The following is a 19,870-nucleotide window of genomic DNA, read 5'->3' as shown; positions in this document are numbered from 1 at the left end:
CACGGACCTCTGAATTCTATCCATGGACTCCCGTTTAAGAAGCTCTTATGGGTTGCATTGTTTTCCCCTCAACAAAAGCTATGTTGGAGTCCTAACCTCCAGTACTTTGAAGTGTGATCTTATTTGGAAATAGGTCATTGCAGATGTAGTTAGTTAGGATGAGGTCATGCTGGAGTAGGGTGGGTCCTTAATCCAATATGACTGGAGTCCTTATAAAAGGGGACATCTGGACACAGACACACACACAGAGGGAGCACGCCTTGTGAAGATGAAGCAGAGATGAGGGTGATGTTTCCACAAGCCAAGAAACACCAACAATGGCCAGCAAGCCACCAGCAGCTGGGTGAGACCTGGATCAGATCCCCCCTCACAGCCTCAGAGGGAACCCAGCCTGCTGACACCTTGAATTCCCCTCCAGCCTCCAGAGCCGGGAGACTAAACTTGCTGTTTAAACGGCTCAGTGTATGGTATTTTGCTAGAGCAATCCTAGTGAATAATACAGAAGCCTCTCAGAGAGAAGAAAGGACCAAGCCTCTGTGTGCCCCTTTGTCCCATCTGGGTTCTCATGAATGGCTGGAAAATGGGGTTTGCCAACCAACCAGGGGCAACCGTCCCCAGGTGGGCCAGGCCGACTGTGGCCGGACCCGTGAGTGAGAAGGTCGGGGGCTGTAGCTCGCACTTGACCACAGGGGCCTGAGGAACAGAGCAGGTGCCCAGCCCTCCTGGACCGCTTCCTTCCTGCGGAATGAGGGGCAGCCCGGCTCCTCTCCCTGTGCAGTGGAGACGCAGGGCTGTAGACCACGGTACCTGAGCACATCATGGAAGGTGACATCACCGCCGTTGTGCAGCCTCTCCATCTCATAGCACATGTGCTTGAACAGAAGCTTGTCCTTGTCCAGGTCCACCTCCAGCCTCCCCCGCAGAAGCCGCAGCAGGAACTTCACGCGGAAAGTCGGGATCACCCCCTGGTGACAGAGCACAGTCACTCGGAAACAGGCCACAATGATTCGCTTGGGGTTCTGTTTGCACAGCAAAGAAGCCCACAGCTAGCTCTCAAAAGCTAACATAATCGGCACCAGCACAAGGAAGCCTCTGGCCTCCCCGAGGCCGGGGGGCTCTGTGCACCCAGGGGAGCCAGGGATTAGGAGCCCAGCCTGTGGAGTTGCTGCTGGAGCATCTCTGGTTCTAGGGGGCGTCCCGCCGCCACGCGGGGGCAAGAAAGAGGCAGAGGGGACCCTCGGCCTCCCCCGGGCCCAGCTTCTGTGCTCCCTCTTCTTCCTGTTGCCCCCTGCACTGCCTCAGCTGTGTTCACCTGTTTCTCTAACACACGTGCCAAGTGGGCCAGTAATGCACGGAGCGGAAAAAATGGGGCTGACACGTGTGTATGATCCTTCACTTAGTCCAGATGCTGGGGACTTTGAACCATGGGCTCAGAGCTACCCTTCTAGGGAAAGACCACTCCTTTCCGGGGCTTCTCTGTTGTTAGGACAATTACATCCAGCAGGACGGGGCTCCCAGATCTGCCCTCTTGCTGGTCGGAGCAGATGCAGATTCCGAGGACCTAACACATGTCACTCCATTCAGGGCAACAAAACCTACTGTGCCGGCCTGGCTGTGACTTTGAGTTAAGGAGTTAGGTGAGAGGCAGGGATGTTGGTAGCCCGTGAATTCCTGTCCGTTACGAATGTCTACATGTGTGAGCGGTGGTGTCGCCTTCCGTGTGTGTCAATGGAAAGCAGGTTCCTTGCGGTGGCAGTTACAGAGACCTAAGTGGATCCAGGTGAGACAGAGACAGGGCCAGACACCTGCACACGCAGGTCACTGTCTCGGAAGAACCCCCCCACCCCAGGCCAGTGCCTGGGGGCCGCTAAGGAGAGAGGGAGCAAGCCCAGGGGCTGGAGAAAGTCCTGCATGGCAGTGCAGACCCCAGCTCTGGTCCAGGACGCCGTTTGCTCTGCCCCTGGCTCCCTGGTCTCTGTGTCTACAGTCGTATCTTCCAGAAACTCTTTTCAGATCTTCCCCCAGGTCTGCCCATGGCTGAACTTTCCTCATTTGTCAGGTGTTACGTCAAATAACACGTCCTCAGCCAGGCCTTCAAGACTACCCCGCCAAAGCGTCTGCCCCCCACCTCCAACCACTCTGTCCCGTGCCACCACCTTCTTCAAAGTGCTTATAACTTCTTGAAACGGCAATAATTATTACAATCATTATTGTTTGCCCGCAATGGAACACAGGCTCTGTGAGCACGGGGACCTTGCCACCTCGTTCACTGTCACATCCCTGGTGCCTGGAACCGCGCCTGAAGCTTTGCTAGGAGAAGGGGGAGGGGGAAGCCTCTGCTGCTCTGCCTGACTCTAGGCAGTCTTGGGTAAGATGTATGATGAAAACATTCAAATAGTCCGAAATGATAACTTTCAGAAACCACTTAAATAACTGCTTTGCACTTCTAATCAGCATTGCTGTGTGAGAGCTGAGGTGATCATGAATCTGTATTATACTGTCGCTTTGGTGATCTGAACTTCACCCCCCTCCCTGCCCTGAGCCCCAGCTGGTCTCTTCAGAGCTCCCTTGGTTTCCTTTCCTTGCCAACCTCCTGAATATCTGAAGGAGAGGACGTTTGTGGTTGGAAAGGACACGGTGGGGAACTATTCTGTCCCTCTCCCTTCCTTGTACATTCTTCTAAATTGTCAATGACAGCTTTCTGCAATTCAGCAATGGCCTTTCCAAATTCAATACATGTCCACTGAAAACAACAAAACCACTGAAATGTCTGCAGTACGGCAGCTGGGGTAGGGGTGAGGCATGAGACAGTACCTCTCTTTTATCATCCACCATGTTCCATATGATTTGAAAGTGGCGAAGATCATTGTAACTTAAAAGCTGGTCCTCCTCAGTGGAATAAAACAAGGAGAAATTCTCCACAATTATGGCTAAAAAGAAAAATGGGGATGTTAGACAATTATGCTAATCTGTCATTTTTCAGAAAAAGTACATCTATTATAAGTAATGAATTTTATCACCTACATTATAAGCCAAATTATTAAAGGGCTTTTAGTATGGTTTCCAAGTTGGCATGTTTTACACTTGGACTGAGCTATTTATCCAGCTTCCACCTTTCCAAAACACGCATCCTGTGTCTAAAGATGCTCGTGCCAGCTGGCTTCAATTCTTAGTTGAGTTCCAAGGCAGCTTTTAAAGGTCAAGTTGAGTTCTGGATGGTCCCACATCTGGGGGGACAGTGTATATCTTTTGAAAAAATAAATGTGATATTTCAAGGCTGGAAAGGTAGCCTTCCCTGGTATTTGTCCAACTGAATCCATGAGAAGGGCTTTTGAAATTAATGATCATAATAAATAGAACAACTCTTCAAATTGCAATCAACTGTCATTTACATGCCTTTCAAAGGTCTTTTCAGCTTCTGGACCGAGGGGCAACAATTTATAATTAATGCCATAAAACACCCACCCCAAGCAATCCAGGATAATTACTTGGAAATTGTACATAATTATCTAATAACCTGAGTTTAAAGAGATTGAAAAATAATTCAGTGAACATCACTTACCTACAAGCAGATTTAGCATGATGTAGGCAATGATGACATAAAATGAACAGAAATACATAAGTGCCCCAGCGTAATTCCCACAGTCTGTTGCCCAGTATGTAAATTCATCTGGAGTACAAAAGGGGGGCTGGACCTGTGGGCCCGTGGCGGGGAAGCGGGGGGACAGGGTGAGAGGAGAGAAGATTACAAATTTCCGTTAACTGACTGTAGTTGTGAACATATTCCTAACGATATAAAATATAAGTAACTTCAAAGTGATCTTTCAAAGGCCCCATACATTGGGTACCTCATCTGTAGCAAAAATCAAAAAAGAATATTTCATTTATACTATGCTTTTGGTCTTGTAGGATCCCAAGTTCATTGCCATTTTAGAAGCACAATGAACATGAACTCCCTTCCTTCAAGAGACAGACACTCTTTCTGCCACCTCCACTAGCCCCAAAGAGTAAGTAGTCACTGTGATGCAAAACGCAGAAAGTCAGAGAAAAAGGTGTTTAAAAAAAACTCTGACTTAAGTAATGGGTTAAGATTTAGGAAGATTTGCTACACACAGCAAATTCACATTCAAACTGTGTAAGGAAAAGCCAGTAACCCTTGTTCTTGGAGCATCGTTATGGAATATCATTAAATGGCACAAGATTCCGGTTATCAAAAGCCTCCCCATTCTTCACTGGCCCAGTAAAACTCCCAACACCTCTGAGGAACCTTCTGGTTTCTTTCAGTCAGAGAGACTAGCTCTTTCTTCTGCATTTCCATGGCATTCTGCTTGTTTTTATCTAGAATGTATTTAATTCTGCCTTGTATTATTTTTGATTTGGTGAATTCTGTCCCCATTCATTCATGCATAAATTTCCTGAGGTCTTCCTATTTGCTAGGTTTATGCCCAGTGTTGGGGACAGGCTGGTGAGCAGGACCCAGACCCCTTCCCTCTGCCATGAAGCTGACAGTCTAGAACCCTGCAGTCCAGCATGGTAGCGGCTAACTCCACGTGGCTATCTAAATCCAAATGCACGTTCATTAACATTCAATACAATTAAATACAGTTGAAAATTTGGTTCCTCAGTTGCACTAGTCACATTTCAGGTGCTCAGTGACCACGCATAGGTGGTGGCCACTGAATTGCCATCTTTGCAGAAATTTATTTTAACAGTTGGTCCGGAGGGTGAGAGGGAGCTGAAATAAACAAGCCGATAACTCACTGCAGTTGTGCTACACACTACAAAGGAGAAATACAGAACACTGGGAGGACACAGAACCAGCAGCCTTAGCGTTGGGTAGGATTCCTGAGGGAACTGAGCTTTAAACTGAGACCTGAAGGATGATGAAGAATTAGGCTCTGGAAGTGAGGATAGCTGAGGGAGAGTATTGCTCAGAGCCCCCGACATAAACTCCTCGAGAATGCCTTGGAATCGCTGAAGACCGAGCACCTAGTACAGGGGCCAGTACAAACCAGGGGCTCAGTGAATATCTGTTGAATTAAGTCAAAGAAGTGGAACTCTCCTGTTTGTACTTGACTGCCAAAATGTCAAAGATGGGAGGGAAAGAACAATGCTCACATAATGCAGATTTGTTGAATGGAACTACAATAGCTCGACTTGGGTTCACTGGAAATTTTTCCTGTATGTCCATGTATTGTAATGTAAAAGAATGCAATTTTACGGACTAGAGGGCCAGGATATGTGTTTTGTACACAGTCTAGATGCTACAAGGATGGTGCTGCCTATAGTGTATCACCAAAGAGTTTTATCTGCTTCTAAGTGAAGGCATCGCGAGCGATGAGGGGACGTTTACCATGCAGTCATGCATAATCTTGTTCCAATCTTCTCCTGTGACAATTCGGAACAGTACGGTAATAGCTTTGCCAGCTGAAGAAAAGTTTGCATGCCTAATTTAAGGAAAAAAAACCAGAATGTGAGTAATATGGTTTGTCATGTAAGGGTTGTCACCACCAAAACACGTGGATTTTAGAGCAAATGTGATTGCTAAGTTACCATTTCCAAAGGTTACACCCTCTTATTTGTTTCTTATTTATACTTGCCTCCAAGTATAGCTATCTCAATAGTCCAACCCTAGCATGGTGCCAGCAGTTTATTGCCATTCATCTTGAATGACTGAGAAAGCAAGCGTTGACAATTAGAAGTGATTCCTTCTTTTATGTGGATTATGCTATAAAAGATGGGGCCACCATATATCAAATAAGTGATCTCTGCAACAAGACACGTTTGTATTTAATTTTCTGTGTAAGGACTTAAAAAAAAAAAAACACTCAGAAATGGTTCCACAAAATTTAAGACAATCTTTGGAAAATGCTTTCCACATATAACAATTTGGGGGTCCTAACTTCCCATGTTTTGCTTAAAAAAAACAAAGCCATCTCAAAATTGTTTAATTAAAAAAACAATGTATCATTTCTGGCAGTATGTGGATAAAAGAATTGCTGGAATTCACCAGGATATTAGAAGTGGTTATTCCTGCATGGTGGTGGAATTATAGATTCTTTCTGTTTCCTTTTTTTTTTTTTTTTTTGCGGTACGCGGGTCTCTCACTGCTGTGGCCTCTTCCGTTGCGGAGCACAGGCTCCGGATGCAAAGGCTCAGCAGCCATGGCTCACGGGCCCAGCCGCTCCGCAGCATGTGGTATCTTCCCGGACCGGGGCACGAACCCGTGTCCCCTGCATCAGCAGGCGGACTCTCAACCACTGCGCCACCAGGGGAGCCCCTGTTTTCTTTTATTTCTGAATTTTCTAATTTTCTAACAGTAAGCATGCATAGTTTCAATGAGAAAAATGTCATTTAAAATTTGGCCATTTTATTTTGTTTTAATTTCCAAATGATTGCTTCCCCCTCCCCATCTTTGTCTAAAACACATGCAGATATGTATCCATGATTTCATTACTAAAAACGTTTGCTTAATATTTGAATAGAAAGATAAATAGGGCTTCCCTGGTGGCGCAGTGGCTGAGAGTCCGCCTACTGATGCAGGGGACGTGGGTTCGTGCCCCGGTCCGGGTCAGTGAGAGGGCCGGGTACCCCAAAAAAAAAAAAAAAAAAAAAGAAAGAAAGATAACTATATACCAACCTGTTAATGTTCTCTCCATATTTCACAGTACCAAATAAGACGACTCCAGCAAAAGCATAGCACAGCAGCAGCAGGAACATCCCCACTATGATAAAGAAGCTCTTATACATGCTGACGACCACTGTCAGCAGGAGCATCTTTAGCGTCACCTGTGTGGAGGTGAGGGTGGGGGTGGGGATGCGGAAAGAGAAGGAGGGAGGGGACATTCATCTCATCAAGCCATGGTGAACCCGGGAAGTAAGTAACAGTTAAGCAGTCTGGCACAAAAGTGATTCTCAAGGTTATCACTTGAAAGTTGCTTCCTATCTGGTATTAAATTCGAATTTTATTAAATACCATTAGACCTAAAGAAATTCTGCTCATATTTCAAACTTCAGCCTCTTTGGCCAAATTAATAAAAGTTCCACCACAATATTTTAAGCCTTCTATTTTTCTCTTCTCTTCCTCCCTCTTTATTATACAGGCTGTGCATTTTTGGCCAATAGCAAGCAGACCCAGGATTCTTCCACAAACAGACGATCATAAAAACAAAACTAAACGATGGTAAAATACCAAATAACCATCAAATATTTACCATACTGATTATGTGGATATATGGACCCTACATGAAATAAAGTTAGTAACAAAAAAGAAAACAGTGCTGTAAAAAATGAAAAATATATGTGGAATGTATTGAACATTAACAAAGAACATCAGTAAATCTGGACTCATAGGATCATGAATATTTGTTAAAGATGATTCTTCTTTGCAGTAAAATTATTTAACTTTATTAAAAATAAAAACAATAAAAATAAAGAAGCATTAAGAAAGACCATTAGTCTTTGCTTTTGTGCCTGACATTTTATCTCTAGTTGATGATTGAGTTCACTCAGAAAATTAGAATAACTAAAATAACACAAATGTCAGGAAACGAATCACAAGACAATTAAGCTACCGATTCATTTGATTATTTGCTCATTTTGATTTATGATGTCTAGGAATTTGTTAACTCCAGCCCTGGAGACCCAGAAGGGCAGCTAAAGTCAGTTAGTCATCACTCCTTTCTTCAGTGTCCACGTGACCTATGACAGCATCTTCACAGTGTACTTACATGCTTCCCGCAGATAGAGAAAAACCGGAAGACAATCACACACGCGCCCATCATGTAGGTGTACGCATTCTGAAATTTAAACAGAGGAGAGCCTCTTGCAATTTGCACGAAAAATCTTGTTACAGTTCCAATTTTCATTTTAAGTCTTCTGTGAAGTCTACTGAATAATGAGTTTAATAAAATGTGAAAATTCCTCTAAGAAATGTATCTTAAAAAGGTGCTGAAAAGGTCACTGCCAAAACTCATGAATAAATATTAGCTATAAAATCAAATCTTACATGAAACTTTCGTCTCTGTTTTACTCAGCTGAATTCTGTATTTTAAAACTTATTTTACACAAAATAGTGACCAGGTCCTTTGAGGAGCGAGAAAACCCTAGGATAACAATGCAAGTGAAGAAGTCGAGGGAGACAGGAGATAAAAGAATCCTGGCTTCCTTCTACAACCAGAGGGGGTGCTGGTGTTGGAAAAGATTGCCAGGGATCAGTTTCAGCTTCCTTCTCTCTGAAGGAAGCTGAAGCCGGCCACATGCACATTCGTCTGAGATGATTTCAGAGAAGTCCTCCCTCTTGAATACACATCCAGCTCTTCCTTCAAGTGTGTGGCAGTAAGAGATGACTTGGTAATATCTCTTGCATGGATACCAAGGGGGAAAGGGGGGTGGTAGGAGGAATTGGGAGATTGGGATTGATACATATACCCTAGTGATACTATATGTAAAATAGATATCTAATGAGAATCTACTGTAGAGCACAGGGAACTCTACTTAATGCACTGTGGTAACCTAAATGGGAAGGAAATCCAAAAAAGAGGGGATATACGTATATGTATAGCTGATCCATTTTGCTGTGCAGTAGAAACTAACACAGTATTGTAAAGCAACTATACTCCAATAAAAATTAATTAAAAAAAAAAAAGAGAAGACTCAGTGTGCTCTATGACTAAGAAAGCTTCATCTGAGAACAAAGACCCCACCGGTTACAAGTGCAGTAACGACAGTGGCATTAAGCTGATGCCAAGGCGTGATTATTCCCCGGGAGCCTTGCTTAGTCAAATGACAACAGTCACAGATGGCCCCCAGGAAGGGAAGATCCTTGGTGAGGTGCAAAGAAATGAATGTGTCTGCACAGAAGCATCTTTGGATGGGAACAAGGACTGCGTCTTCTTTCACAACAGTCCACTGCAAAATAGAGTGGAGAAGGAATGACCTTTCAGGACCACAGGTTCTTGGTGAAGAGCAGAAGCAGTCAGGCAGAGGCAAGCTGGCCTTTCGGGTATGTGATATCCTTTTTGGGGACACCCGGAATTAGAAAGTTTACTCATTCTCCTGTTTGGGCCGAATAGCTTTTGGCTACAATTTGTCTAGAAAAAGATACAAACACGGGCTTTGCTGCTCCTCTTTTCCATGTTAGCTCAGAGCCTATTGTAGATACCGTCTCTCTTTGCATTCTGGAAGGGATGACATCCCACAGCTTCTGAGATGATGACTTAATCCTTTACCTGGACTACAAGCTCCTGAGAGGTCTGACACCTCTTACCCAACCAGATCTTGTACCACGTTCCCCTCGCTCCTTCTACTCCAGTCATACTGTCTATCCTCCCAAACCCTCCCATCATAGGGACAGCTGCCTAGAATGTTCTCCCCTCACCCTACAGACTGATCCCAATCATCACTCCCTCAGGGATGCCTTCCAGGATCTCTCTGATGAAGCCATCGTGCACTCTCCTGTGTCATCACAGGGACACGTGTTTCTCCATCTCCCTCACCATAGCTGTAATCCTCACTGACCTGGGGGCATTTGATGAATACCGATCTAACATTCCAGGCTGTGAGGTTCATGAGAGCAGTGACTGTCTTTGTTTTTGCCCATTACATTCTTCTCAATTGCTGGCACAGTGACGTGCAGCTTTTTAGTGCTCTGGATCCTTTGTCGTTTAAGGAAATGGATATATGGACCCTACATGAAATAAAGTTTGGGTGACAACTGTTTTAAGGACACTCAGTATCTTCCTGAGCACAGGAATTTCATCCTAAAGCAGAGCCTTTGTGGTGTGTAAAGGGGTTCTCTGTGTTAGTGTAACTGAGCAGGACCCTATGGGGCCTTCCCGTAACAGAACCTCCTGCCCCCCCAGCCCATGTCCTCTGCCTGACTCCTGTCTGTAGAAAAACTTTAGCCAAAGAATAAATTTAATTGGAGAAGTGAGAAAATGCAGAAGCAAAGGAAAGCAGTCAAACAAGACAAAGTAATAACAGTTTAGCCATTAAACAAAGTCAAGGACCTTTAGTTCCTCCTCAAGGGCTATAAATAATATTCAGGTCACTATATGACCAATTTCAAGATGATTGTCAGAGCTGACAGTGCTGTTCTGCACATAGCCCCCTCCCTCAACCTAGACAACCCTGAAACTCCCCTTTAAAAGCTCTCGCCCCCTGGCTGGCAGTGGGGAGTTGGTTGTTTGGGACATGAGTCCACCTTCTCCCCAGATTGCTGGCCTCCTGACTAAAGCAACCTTTCCTTTCCTACCGACACTTGTATCTCGAGTATTGGCTTTTATTTGGCACCTATGTGGCAGCCAACATGGGGCTGGAACCCATGACCTTGAGATTAAGAGTCTCATGCTTTACTGATTGAGCTAGCCGGGGTCAGTAACATTAGGGATTATTTTCCTGCATGACTCTAACACTGGAGAGGATGGGATACTGGACAGAAGAGCAGGGCAAAATAAGCCCACCCAATTACTTTTGGGTGGGATCAAGGAAGACTAAAGAAGAAAGAAAGAAAGTATTTATAATAATGTGTTATGGGGGGGGATGGTGGGATGAACTGGGAGATTGGGATTGATATATATACACTAATACGTATAAAATAGATAACTAATAAGAACCTGCTGTATATAAAAAAATAATGTTATGGGCTTGTATAATCTTTACAGTTAGAAGAAGTTCAGATACTTGACCTTCATAATGCGCATATGGACTAGGTAAATTATGAAAATATACTCCCAGTTCAGAGCAGGGAACAAAAGATCACTGAAGACAAATAACTTGATTGAAGTGCTGGATTAGGAACCAGGTCTTCTGGACCTGTGCTGTCCACCATGGCAGCCACACGTGGTCAGTGAGCATTTGAAATGTGGCCAGTCTAAATTAAGATGTGCTGTCAATGTGAAATAGGCACTCAAAGATTGAATACCAAAGAAAGGGTGTAGCCTCACTCCTTCATAATTTTTACATTTCTGACATATTGAAATGATAATATTTTGGAAATGGTAGGTTAAAAATGTATTATTAAATTAATGTCATCTCTTTCTTTTTTTATATCTTTTTTATATGTGGCTCCCAGAAAAGTTAAAATAACATCCAGGCCACATTTTATTTCTATTGGACAACACAGCTCCTGATCACAATCAAGTACACCTATGGTGTAGAGTCTGAGCTGAATGGAGGGTGGGGAGGCTGAATGCATTTTAGGCAGAACAATGAGAACTCAGGTGTTGAGATGGGGAATGATGGCTTTCGAGAAATGGCAGCCGGGTGTCTGGGAGAAAATAAGGCAGCAAAGTATCAGAGAATCATACCGTGAAGCCCTAATTATAATGTAGTGGCACGGAAGCTACACTTCCACTCAGAGAACTGGGTTCAGGTCCTCTGATTCTGGCTTGTGTGTGAATTTAGGCAGGTCTCTTCATCTCTCGGTTTCCATTTCTCTCTGTCTGTCTCTCTCTCTGTCTCTCTTGTTTTTGATCCTTTGAGAAAATGAGGGTTAAACCAAAGGATCTTGAAGGACCTTCTCTTTCTGGCTTGCAGGCTCTAGGACTCTGAGGGGTCAGCTTTTGTCTGTGTGAAGAGTGCGAGTGTGTGCACATGTATATGTGTGTGTGTGTGTGTGTGTGTGTGTGTGTGTGTGTGTGCAAGCATGTCCGAGGGTCCGTCATGGTCAAGGCTGAATTTTAGGGAGGTTAACCTGACCCTTGAGAGTAGGCTGACCTGGAGTGAGATGAGACTGGAAACAGGGTTACCTGAACTGAAATTACCAACTAAAATAAACTTTAGTGATGCGCTTACCAGGAGGGCAAAGTGAAGTACCACCCAGACAACGCCGAGTGACGTCACCAGAAGATCGTACCTATTTCTTCTGCTTTGCCAGAAGCCGGCAGGTGACATCGCTATGATCTTCATTGTAACCTGGGGAAAAACAATGAAGACAATGAACGGAGGCTGAGTGTTCAGCATATATTTAAATGTACTAACCTGAGGCACATTACTTTTTTAAAGGATGTAGAAACCAAAGAGAAGAATTTATTACTGATGTGTCTGTGTATATATGTAAATCTATATTCTCCACACTCTCTTCTCCTTTTTCTACGACTAGTTCTGATAGCAAGACGTTTTTCTTCCTCAAGTAAAAGACCATAGATTTTGGGAAACATCAACCGGTACAGGGTAAAATAAAAATCTGCTTGCATTTCCAAGAAGATTGCACTGGAAAGCAATGTGATGTGGACCACATATTAAAATAATCTTGTCTGGGCCAACTCCCTCTGCCACCACATTGTAATTTGAGTCCCTGAATTACAGTGGTTTGTGCCGTTTGCTGTAAATATTTGAACTCACATAACTAGACAGGCCAACATTCAGATACAACGTCAACAGCAGTTAGTAATTCTTGCAGTTGGAAAAATGGAAATATAAAGTGAAGTCTCTGTTCAAGCGAAGCAGAACAGCCTGAAAAGGAAATATACTAAGAGCATTCTGTTCCCCAAAGAGGACTTCAAAAGCAACGCAACGCGGAGGTGAAAGGAAGTGCCATGGAAGAAGGACGCTGTTTTGCTTTAAAATGTGCACTGCAGCCCCCAGCACCAGTTGACTCATTACTGTACCTCTAGAACAAAGATGAACGTGAAAACGACTGACATGGTTGCCAAAGGAACAGTCACTGGGTCCTCGACATCCCACTGTAAGAGAAACAGCACACACGTCTGTGCCTGCATTCCATCAACACGGAAAGACTTTCCCCTCTTCCACCCATCTGAACATGACTGTGAATTTAAATTTTTTATAAATGTAGACTGTGAGTGGACATGGCTGCCTGCAATGTTCTTGGACCCACCAATGAATAAAAAAATTCATTCCCAGAGTGTTAGGGTGAAATAGAGTACCTTGACGGACAGCAACACCGACTGGGCCAGGACGAGTAATGCAATTGTCCTCTTAAAAAACGGATGCTGGGTTATGTCATACATCTTAGCTCTAAAACCATCATTATCTGAAAAGAAAGGTTTAGGCAAGGGCATTTTAGACATCGGTCACATTTACGTTCTTGCCTTTCATTTTCTTTAATGCTCGTCTTAAAACCCATTACATTTTTTTTTCTCCTACAGTTCAATCTACCGTGAAGTGTCTTGCAGGAATGGCTGGGTCTGAATATTTAAAACGACACCGTCTGCACTGGAAGGAGAGTCGCATCATTCAGTTTCTGTCAGTTTAATACATTTCACTCATGTTTAAAAGGCAAGCACAAATATATTTATTTAACAATTCGTTTTTTCATTAAGGCTTATCCTGAGAGCACAGAAGCACGGCCTTTGGGTGGTTGGTTTTAACAGCCTATGGAGAGATCTGTAGTTTGGAGCCTGTTTTTATATTAACTTCTGCACAGTCGCCTAGTGGCCTCATGATGATTATTTTAATTGAAATCTTAGACTCCTGGGGAACCATGAACACTAGTGCCCAACATGAATAAAATCAGAGCATCTTTGATACCCGGGCGAGGTGGCAGATGAAGAGGCTGTGCTATCTTCAGGCGGCTCTTCAAATCTTCCCATCTTCTCTGATCTACAGTCAGCAGAGCCGTCCCCTTAATAAACAAAGGAAAACAGAGAAAGACCTTTTGTCATGTGCTCCACACCAAGGACATCGCAAATGCGCTGCTGACACAAACAAGATTAATGTGGGTTTAAAACAAAGATATTCTTCCTTATACCATGGTGGTTCGATAAACAGGGTCAGAATTCTCAAACGTGGTCTTGAGAGAAGTTCCAGAAAAGAGGGCCGGGGGTTCAGAGAAGATTCAGCAGCCTTCAGTTGGCATCTTTGAACATGTATAATATTCAGGTTTGGGAAAATCTAAAGAAGGTTTTCTATATGATTAGATTTTCTAAAAGAGATACTCTCTAACAGTGGTTAGTTTCCTTTCATAGTAGAAAAAGCTGCAGCAAAATGATAGCTTATCAATGCTGCTGCTTCTGGTTAAGGCTATTGTGTCTTTTTAGAAATCATTCTGTTACATGCAATTGTGAAACTATTTTTAAGTGGTATGAGGTCAGAGAATTGCATATTTAAGAAATTTGTGCTGTGACAATCGGTTAAATGAGATCAGATATTCTTTGTTATATAATAGAGCACATCATTAAAATGCACTTGAATATATTACATTACATTTCATTACATTATATTACAAAGGCAGAAATATAATTTAAGAAACTGGGGAAAAAACCACCTCCCCTCTCCCATCCTGCCTTTCCTGACACAGAGCTAACTATCTTTCAGGGGAATGTCCTCCTCACTATGTTTTCAGACTTTGGCTGCTTATGTATATATAAATATACAAGAATGTGTTTGTTTTTAAATTTATAAATTTCTGTAATGGTATCCAACATGTGGGAATTTACACTATTTTTTTTTTTTTGGCCGCGCCCCGCGTCTTGCAGGATTTTAGTTCCTCTACTGGGGATCAAACCCAGACCCCTGCAGTGGAAGCACAGAGTCCTAACCACTGGACCGCCAGGGAAGTCCCCAGTTTGTTTTTATCTTCATTGAAAATTACATTTTCCATACAACTAGATACTAGATCTGATTAGTTTATTTGAACTGATCACACAGTATCCCACTGTACAAATATATCAGAAGTTATCATTTTAGGTTTATGGACTATAAATGATGCTGCAATAAACCCACAGGTACTGTCTCACGGTAAACATCTTGCTCTGTGGTAAATCTCTAGGAAAGGAACTGCTGGGGTCTCAGAGTTTACACATTTCCACACTTACCAGAGATTTCCAAGGTGCTATCCAAAGAGCAATAACTAAGAAAATTGGTTTCATTCTACAAGTGTTCCCATTTCCTTATATTCTTGCCAATACTTGACTTTATCAGACATTTTAATTTGGTCATTTGATGGGTGTGAAACGTATCTGATTTAGTTTTAATATTAATGAGACGAAACATTTTCAATGCATATATAAGGTGATTCCTGTGTGTTCCTTTGTAAATTGCCTGTTCATATTCTTTGCTCATTTTTGTATTTGGATATTTCCTTTTTGATGTTTTGTAGAGATTCTTAATATATTCCGGATACTAATATTTTACTTATGTGAGTTGTAAGTATTTAGTCTTAGCTTGCTTCTTTTTTTTAAAAATTTTGCTTAGTGTGTCTTTTATCATTCGGAAACTTTTCCTTTTAATGTAATCTGACTTATAAATTTTTTTCTTTATGGATTTCACTTTGTGGTTAATGTCAAGAACTCTACAACTACTCCAGGGTTAAAAGCACATTCTCCATGGTTTAAAAATGGTTTAAAATTTGCTTTTCATAGCTGGGTCTTTCATTCATCTGGAATTTATTCTTGAGTATGGTATAAGGTAGAAATGTCAGTTTAATTTCTGAGACCTAGACAATTAATTATCCCAGCACCACTATGGATGGTCTCAGCTTCTCCACTGACTTGTTGTGCTACTTCTGCTTCATATACACATGGGTCCCTCCTAGGGCTTTCTGTTCTATTCTGTAAGCCTAACTTTCTATCCCTGTAACAATTATGGCACGATTATACTTACCATAGCTTGTTTTTCCACATTTTTGTTCATGCTCACCCCCGTAAGAGTCTTATCAATCTAATTTATTTCAACAAACCAGTTTTTCTCACTCTTGAGCTTTTCTATAAGTTACTTTGTTTTCCATATCACTAATTTTCTGTTCTTTTATCTTTGTTATTTTCTTCCTCCCATTTTCTTCTATTTCACTTTGTTGCTCTGATTATAATTTATTGATTTGTGTATTTGGCATGTTAATCATCACTATTTGATTATTCTCTAACATATACAATTAAAAGCTATAAATTTCCATCTAATTACTGATTTATCTATACCTTGTGAGTTTTTTTTTTTTTTTTTTTTTTTCTTTTTGCGGTACGTGGGCCTCTCACTGTTGTGGCCTCTCCCGTTGCGGAGCACAGGCTCCGGATGCGCAGGCTCAGTGGCCATGGCTCACGGGCCCAGCTGCTCTGCGGCATGTGGGATCTTCCCGGACCGGGGCACGAACCCGTATCCCCTGCATCGGCAGGCGGACTCTCAACCACTGCGCCACCAGGGAAGCCCACCTTGTGAGTTTTAATGTGATTTTTATAAATGATTTATCTAAATGCTTTGTGATTTTCTATTCTGATTTCTTCTGTAACTCAAAAATTACTTAAAATGCAGTCTTAATATTTCCAAATTATGGGGAATTTTTTGCTATGTTTTAAAACTGTGATAGAGAACATGTTGTGTACATTATCAATTCTTTGGTAATTATTGTTTTATGACTTTGCAGATGATACATTTTGTACTTGATACATTTTGTACTTGAAAGTAATACACAGTCTCAAATTGTCAGAGACCTTTATATGTCCATTGGACCAAACGTCTTCATTGTGTCAAATCTAACATGTTCTTTATGTTTTGATTTATGAGTTTCTTAGAGAAATACATTACTATCTATCTTTCATTGGATTTTGGATTTGCTAGCTTTTTAAAATAATTTGGTTAAATATTGCTTTGTGGGCTTCCCTGGTGGCACAGTGGTTGAGAGTCCGCCTGCCGATGGAGGGGACACGGGTTCGTGCCCCAGTCCGGGAAGATCCCACATGCCGTGGAGCGGCTAGGCCCGTGAGCCATGGCTGCTGAGCCTGCGCGTCCGTAGCCTGTGCTACGTCCGCAACGGGAGAGGCCACAGCAGGGAGAGGCCCGCATACCGCAAAAAAAAAAGAAAAAAAAAAAAAAATTCTGAGTTCACCTACTGAGTTACACAGAAGCAACCAATTTACACTTAGTGAAAGGCACATTACCTGCAATCAGTGCATCGGTTTCAGCTACTGTATTTTAATAACTTGCTGCACATCCTTTCAATTTGAACAATAGGAGATGCGTTTTTCAGTCCTCGGCAAATTAATGACACCATTACCAAAAGAGGAAATTTAGCAAGAGAATTGTGCTCTGAAATAATGTGCCTGAAAGGCAGCAATGAGGTAGCTTGTAAAATAGTTATAGAGATTATTTACACCGGTCACTTTACAGTTTAATGCGACTTCACGCCGTGTGTGGAAAAGGGAACTCAAAATGAGCGGCTAGGAAAGAATAAACGCTGCGGAATTCAAACTAAGAATTCTTACCTTGTTTTCATTGAAATTAGCAATAACTACTCCAACAAAAAGGGTCAGTCCAATCATGCAACCCAGGAATACGAAAACATGAATATAGATTCCATGCATCTGTATAAATGAAAAATACGGTTATTCATCAAAGCCAATGAAAGCAGCTGTGGTAACATTCAAAGGATTCCAGTGCGTGCTTACCGGACCCACACGATGAATAATAACATCCCTCACTTCCACCCAGCCTTTCAAGGAGAGAACTTCAAACAATGCCAGCATAGCATTGCCCACATTGTCAAAATTAAAGTTCCGAGGATTCGCCCTGCAAGTCAGAAAGAGGAATGTTCCGTGGAATTCCAGTGAGAAGCACCCTAAGGCAATATCTATAACTCTTTCCAATCTTGGTTGCAAAGTATAGGCACTTGGAAGGTAGGTTCGATGGCATTTGTTTGCGAACTCACAAGAATGCATCAATGTGTTAGAATTTATTAATTATGCAGTTAATTATTAGGCAATGATGGGGTGTTCTCAATCGAAAACAATAAAATGCTGTGTCCCTCGACTTCTAGCTCCAGAGGTTCTGCAATGTTTCTGGCTGGTCCTGATTAGTATACTGAGGACTTTCTGGTTAGAACTTGTGCATGAGATTCTTACAAAGGGGCCTTGGAGTTTGGATGTGAATTTTGAAATGGTTTTACATTAGAAAACCTTCCTAAAGGCATGAATTACAAATCCTGGTGTTCGTACAGAAAGTGTAAAATGAGTAGAATTTGGCCACTTAATTCTGTGTCATCACGTGAGCAGCATGCTGTGACCTAGTGATGCTTTAGAGGCTCCTGAGGTGACACATACCCTGTGTGTCTCCAGATCACCCCCTCCCAGGTGGGTGTTTTTCTCTCATTAACTCCAGATGTTCTCAACAGATACTTCTTGTAGACCCCAGTGTATAGTGTGCTGTCTACCGCACAGTTAACTCCTGAGTTCTAAAACATTTTGGACCCTCTATTTTTGGGGGGTCAGGGGATGTCTCATTTCTTATTTTTCTGACATGTGTATACTTTTTTCTTTCCACTAACATCTTTCTACTACACTGCATCTCCCCTAGTCATTACAGGTCTTAGCTAACATATTTGTTAACGGAAGAAGATTTCCGTTTTTTTTTTAATCCCCCTTTTCTGAGGCTATTTTAAATAATTAAAAGATTTAGACAACCACATGCTGGAAAAATCATGACTATCAACACATTTCCTGCATTTGATGACCTGAGCCCAGGATTATTGACTAGAGTAGGCCTACTGAAGCCTAGCTGAATTATATTTTGATAATTTTTTTTTCTTGCTAGCACATTTATCAAAAGTTAACCTTCACAGGAGGCAACATTCTAGGGGGAATCCAGTTTAGTATTCTTCTACCACCTTTTATGGTTTTCAAAACTGGAGACTATCATGAGATATACTTTTATAAGTTTTCTTTTTTTAACACTAAATATGTGGGAATCTAATAAGAAAACATAAAACTGAGACTGACGTATTTTTAAAGGTTTAAAGCTGATTGGTAGAAATGTTTTCTATATAGTAAAAAAGCCCCAGTCAGAAATTAATATTTAGGGATTCTGATTTATATTTTTTAAGTATGAAAGACAAGCATATTCTCTTGTATTTTTCCAACAATCTTTCCTTTTGGGGGTTTCAATTAAATTTAATATATTTTACAGCAGACAGACTCTGTAAGGATTCTACAGATGCCACAGTTTTCTTGAATAAGGATTTTTTTTTAAACCAAGTGAGTCAGCTCTCAGATCTGATGTTGAACTTTCTTACCCATCCATTTTCTTTATGTAAAAGTGCTTTTTTTAGCTGAATTTGCAGCAACCCAAACTATTCTCATGTTCCACATCCTTTAGAAGTTAGAATATGTTAAAATACACTTTCAGGCTAAAGCAAGAAAAGTAAAATGGAGAATCATAGACTTAAATTGCTGGAAGAATATACCACATTAAAAGTCTCAGTTTTAATCATATTGGATATGTTTATGCTTTGTTCATGATACTAAAATTGGAAAGTCTGAAACTTTACCAATAACTACAGAGGACTTCAACAAATCCCAAACACAGTCCATTACTGTCATTTTTCCTGTTGTCCTCCCTTGATCTGGAAGGCTATTTAAATATTATCTTTTCTGGTTAATTTTTAAAAGATTACAACATTGTCTATCCAATTCAGAAAAATGAAGAATCAGTTCTGACCTCACAATCTGAATTTTCTACCTCCCAGTGACAAGTGCTCCAGGGACCCCAGGTCATGATAAGGAGAGCTGCTTCTCCTCTGGGAAGATGGGGCTGCCATGGAGGAGAGGAATCTAGCCTCTGCCCTGGGATGTGGAAATGCAGGGGATAACATGGGCCAAAATGGTACCCTGTATCTTACACAGCTCTGCCGTCTAAAGAAATCAGAAACTAGTACTTCCTGGAATGCAGACTGCTTTTTGCCTCGCTCTTTAGTAATAGCAATTTGAGTTTCCACAGCCTGCAACAATCTTACCTCTGCCTCGCCCCTCACTCTCACCTGCCCATGGCTCCTCCCCCTTTCACCTGCCTAATTCCTATTCACCCTTCAAGAGTTAACTGGGTGTCTTCTCCTCTAGGTCCTTCTCCCTGGTCCAGTCATTGTTTGGATTAGCAGCCTCTGTCCTGCGTGTACCACTGAACCCTTTGCCTCTCCGTACCCTAG

The 19,870-nt window shown here is 42.1% G+C and overlaps 1 protein-coding gene across 1 annotated transcript in view; it reads right to left on the bottom strand.

The window, feature by feature from the left end:
• The window catches only part of NALCN (sodium leak channel, non-selective), a 273,387-nt gene that overhangs the window by 10,595 nt on the left and 242,922 nt on the right, over positions 1-19,870 (bottom strand). The window contains exons 28-39 of the mRNA XM_024740178.1: positions 17,343-17,463; positions 17,160-17,258; positions 13,495-13,588; positions 12,891-12,997; positions 12,612-12,686; positions 11,797-11,916; positions 7,731-7,799; positions 6,641-6,789; positions 5,354-5,447; positions 3,563-3,695; positions 2,815-2,930; positions 808-965 (exon numbers count right to left, since the gene is read on the bottom strand). Of these exons, the coding sequence (XP_024595946.1) occupies positions 808-965; positions 2,815-2,930; positions 3,563-3,695; positions 5,354-5,447; positions 6,641-6,789; positions 7,731-7,799; positions 11,797-11,916; positions 12,612-12,686; positions 12,891-12,997; positions 13,495-13,588; positions 17,160-17,258; positions 17,343-17,463 (1,335 nt within the window). The remainder of the gene's footprint in view (positions 1-807; positions 966-2,814; positions 2,931-3,562; positions 3,696-5,353; positions 5,448-6,640; positions 6,790-7,730; positions 7,800-11,796; positions 11,917-12,611; positions 12,687-12,890; positions 12,998-13,494; positions 13,589-17,159; positions 17,259-17,342; positions 17,464-19,870) is intronic.

Source organism: Neophocaena asiaeorientalis, unplaced genomic scaffold, assembly GCF_003031525.2.
Source record: "Neophocaena asiaeorientalis asiaeorientalis breed wild unplaced genomic scaffold, Neophocaena_asiaeorientalis_V1.1 scaffold9, whole genome shotgun sequence".
Lineage (NCBI taxonomy): Eukaryota > Metazoa > Chordata > Mammalia > Artiodactyla > Phocoenidae > Neophocaena > Neophocaena asiaeorientalis.
This window is presented reverse-complemented; position numbering and strand designations above follow the sequence as displayed.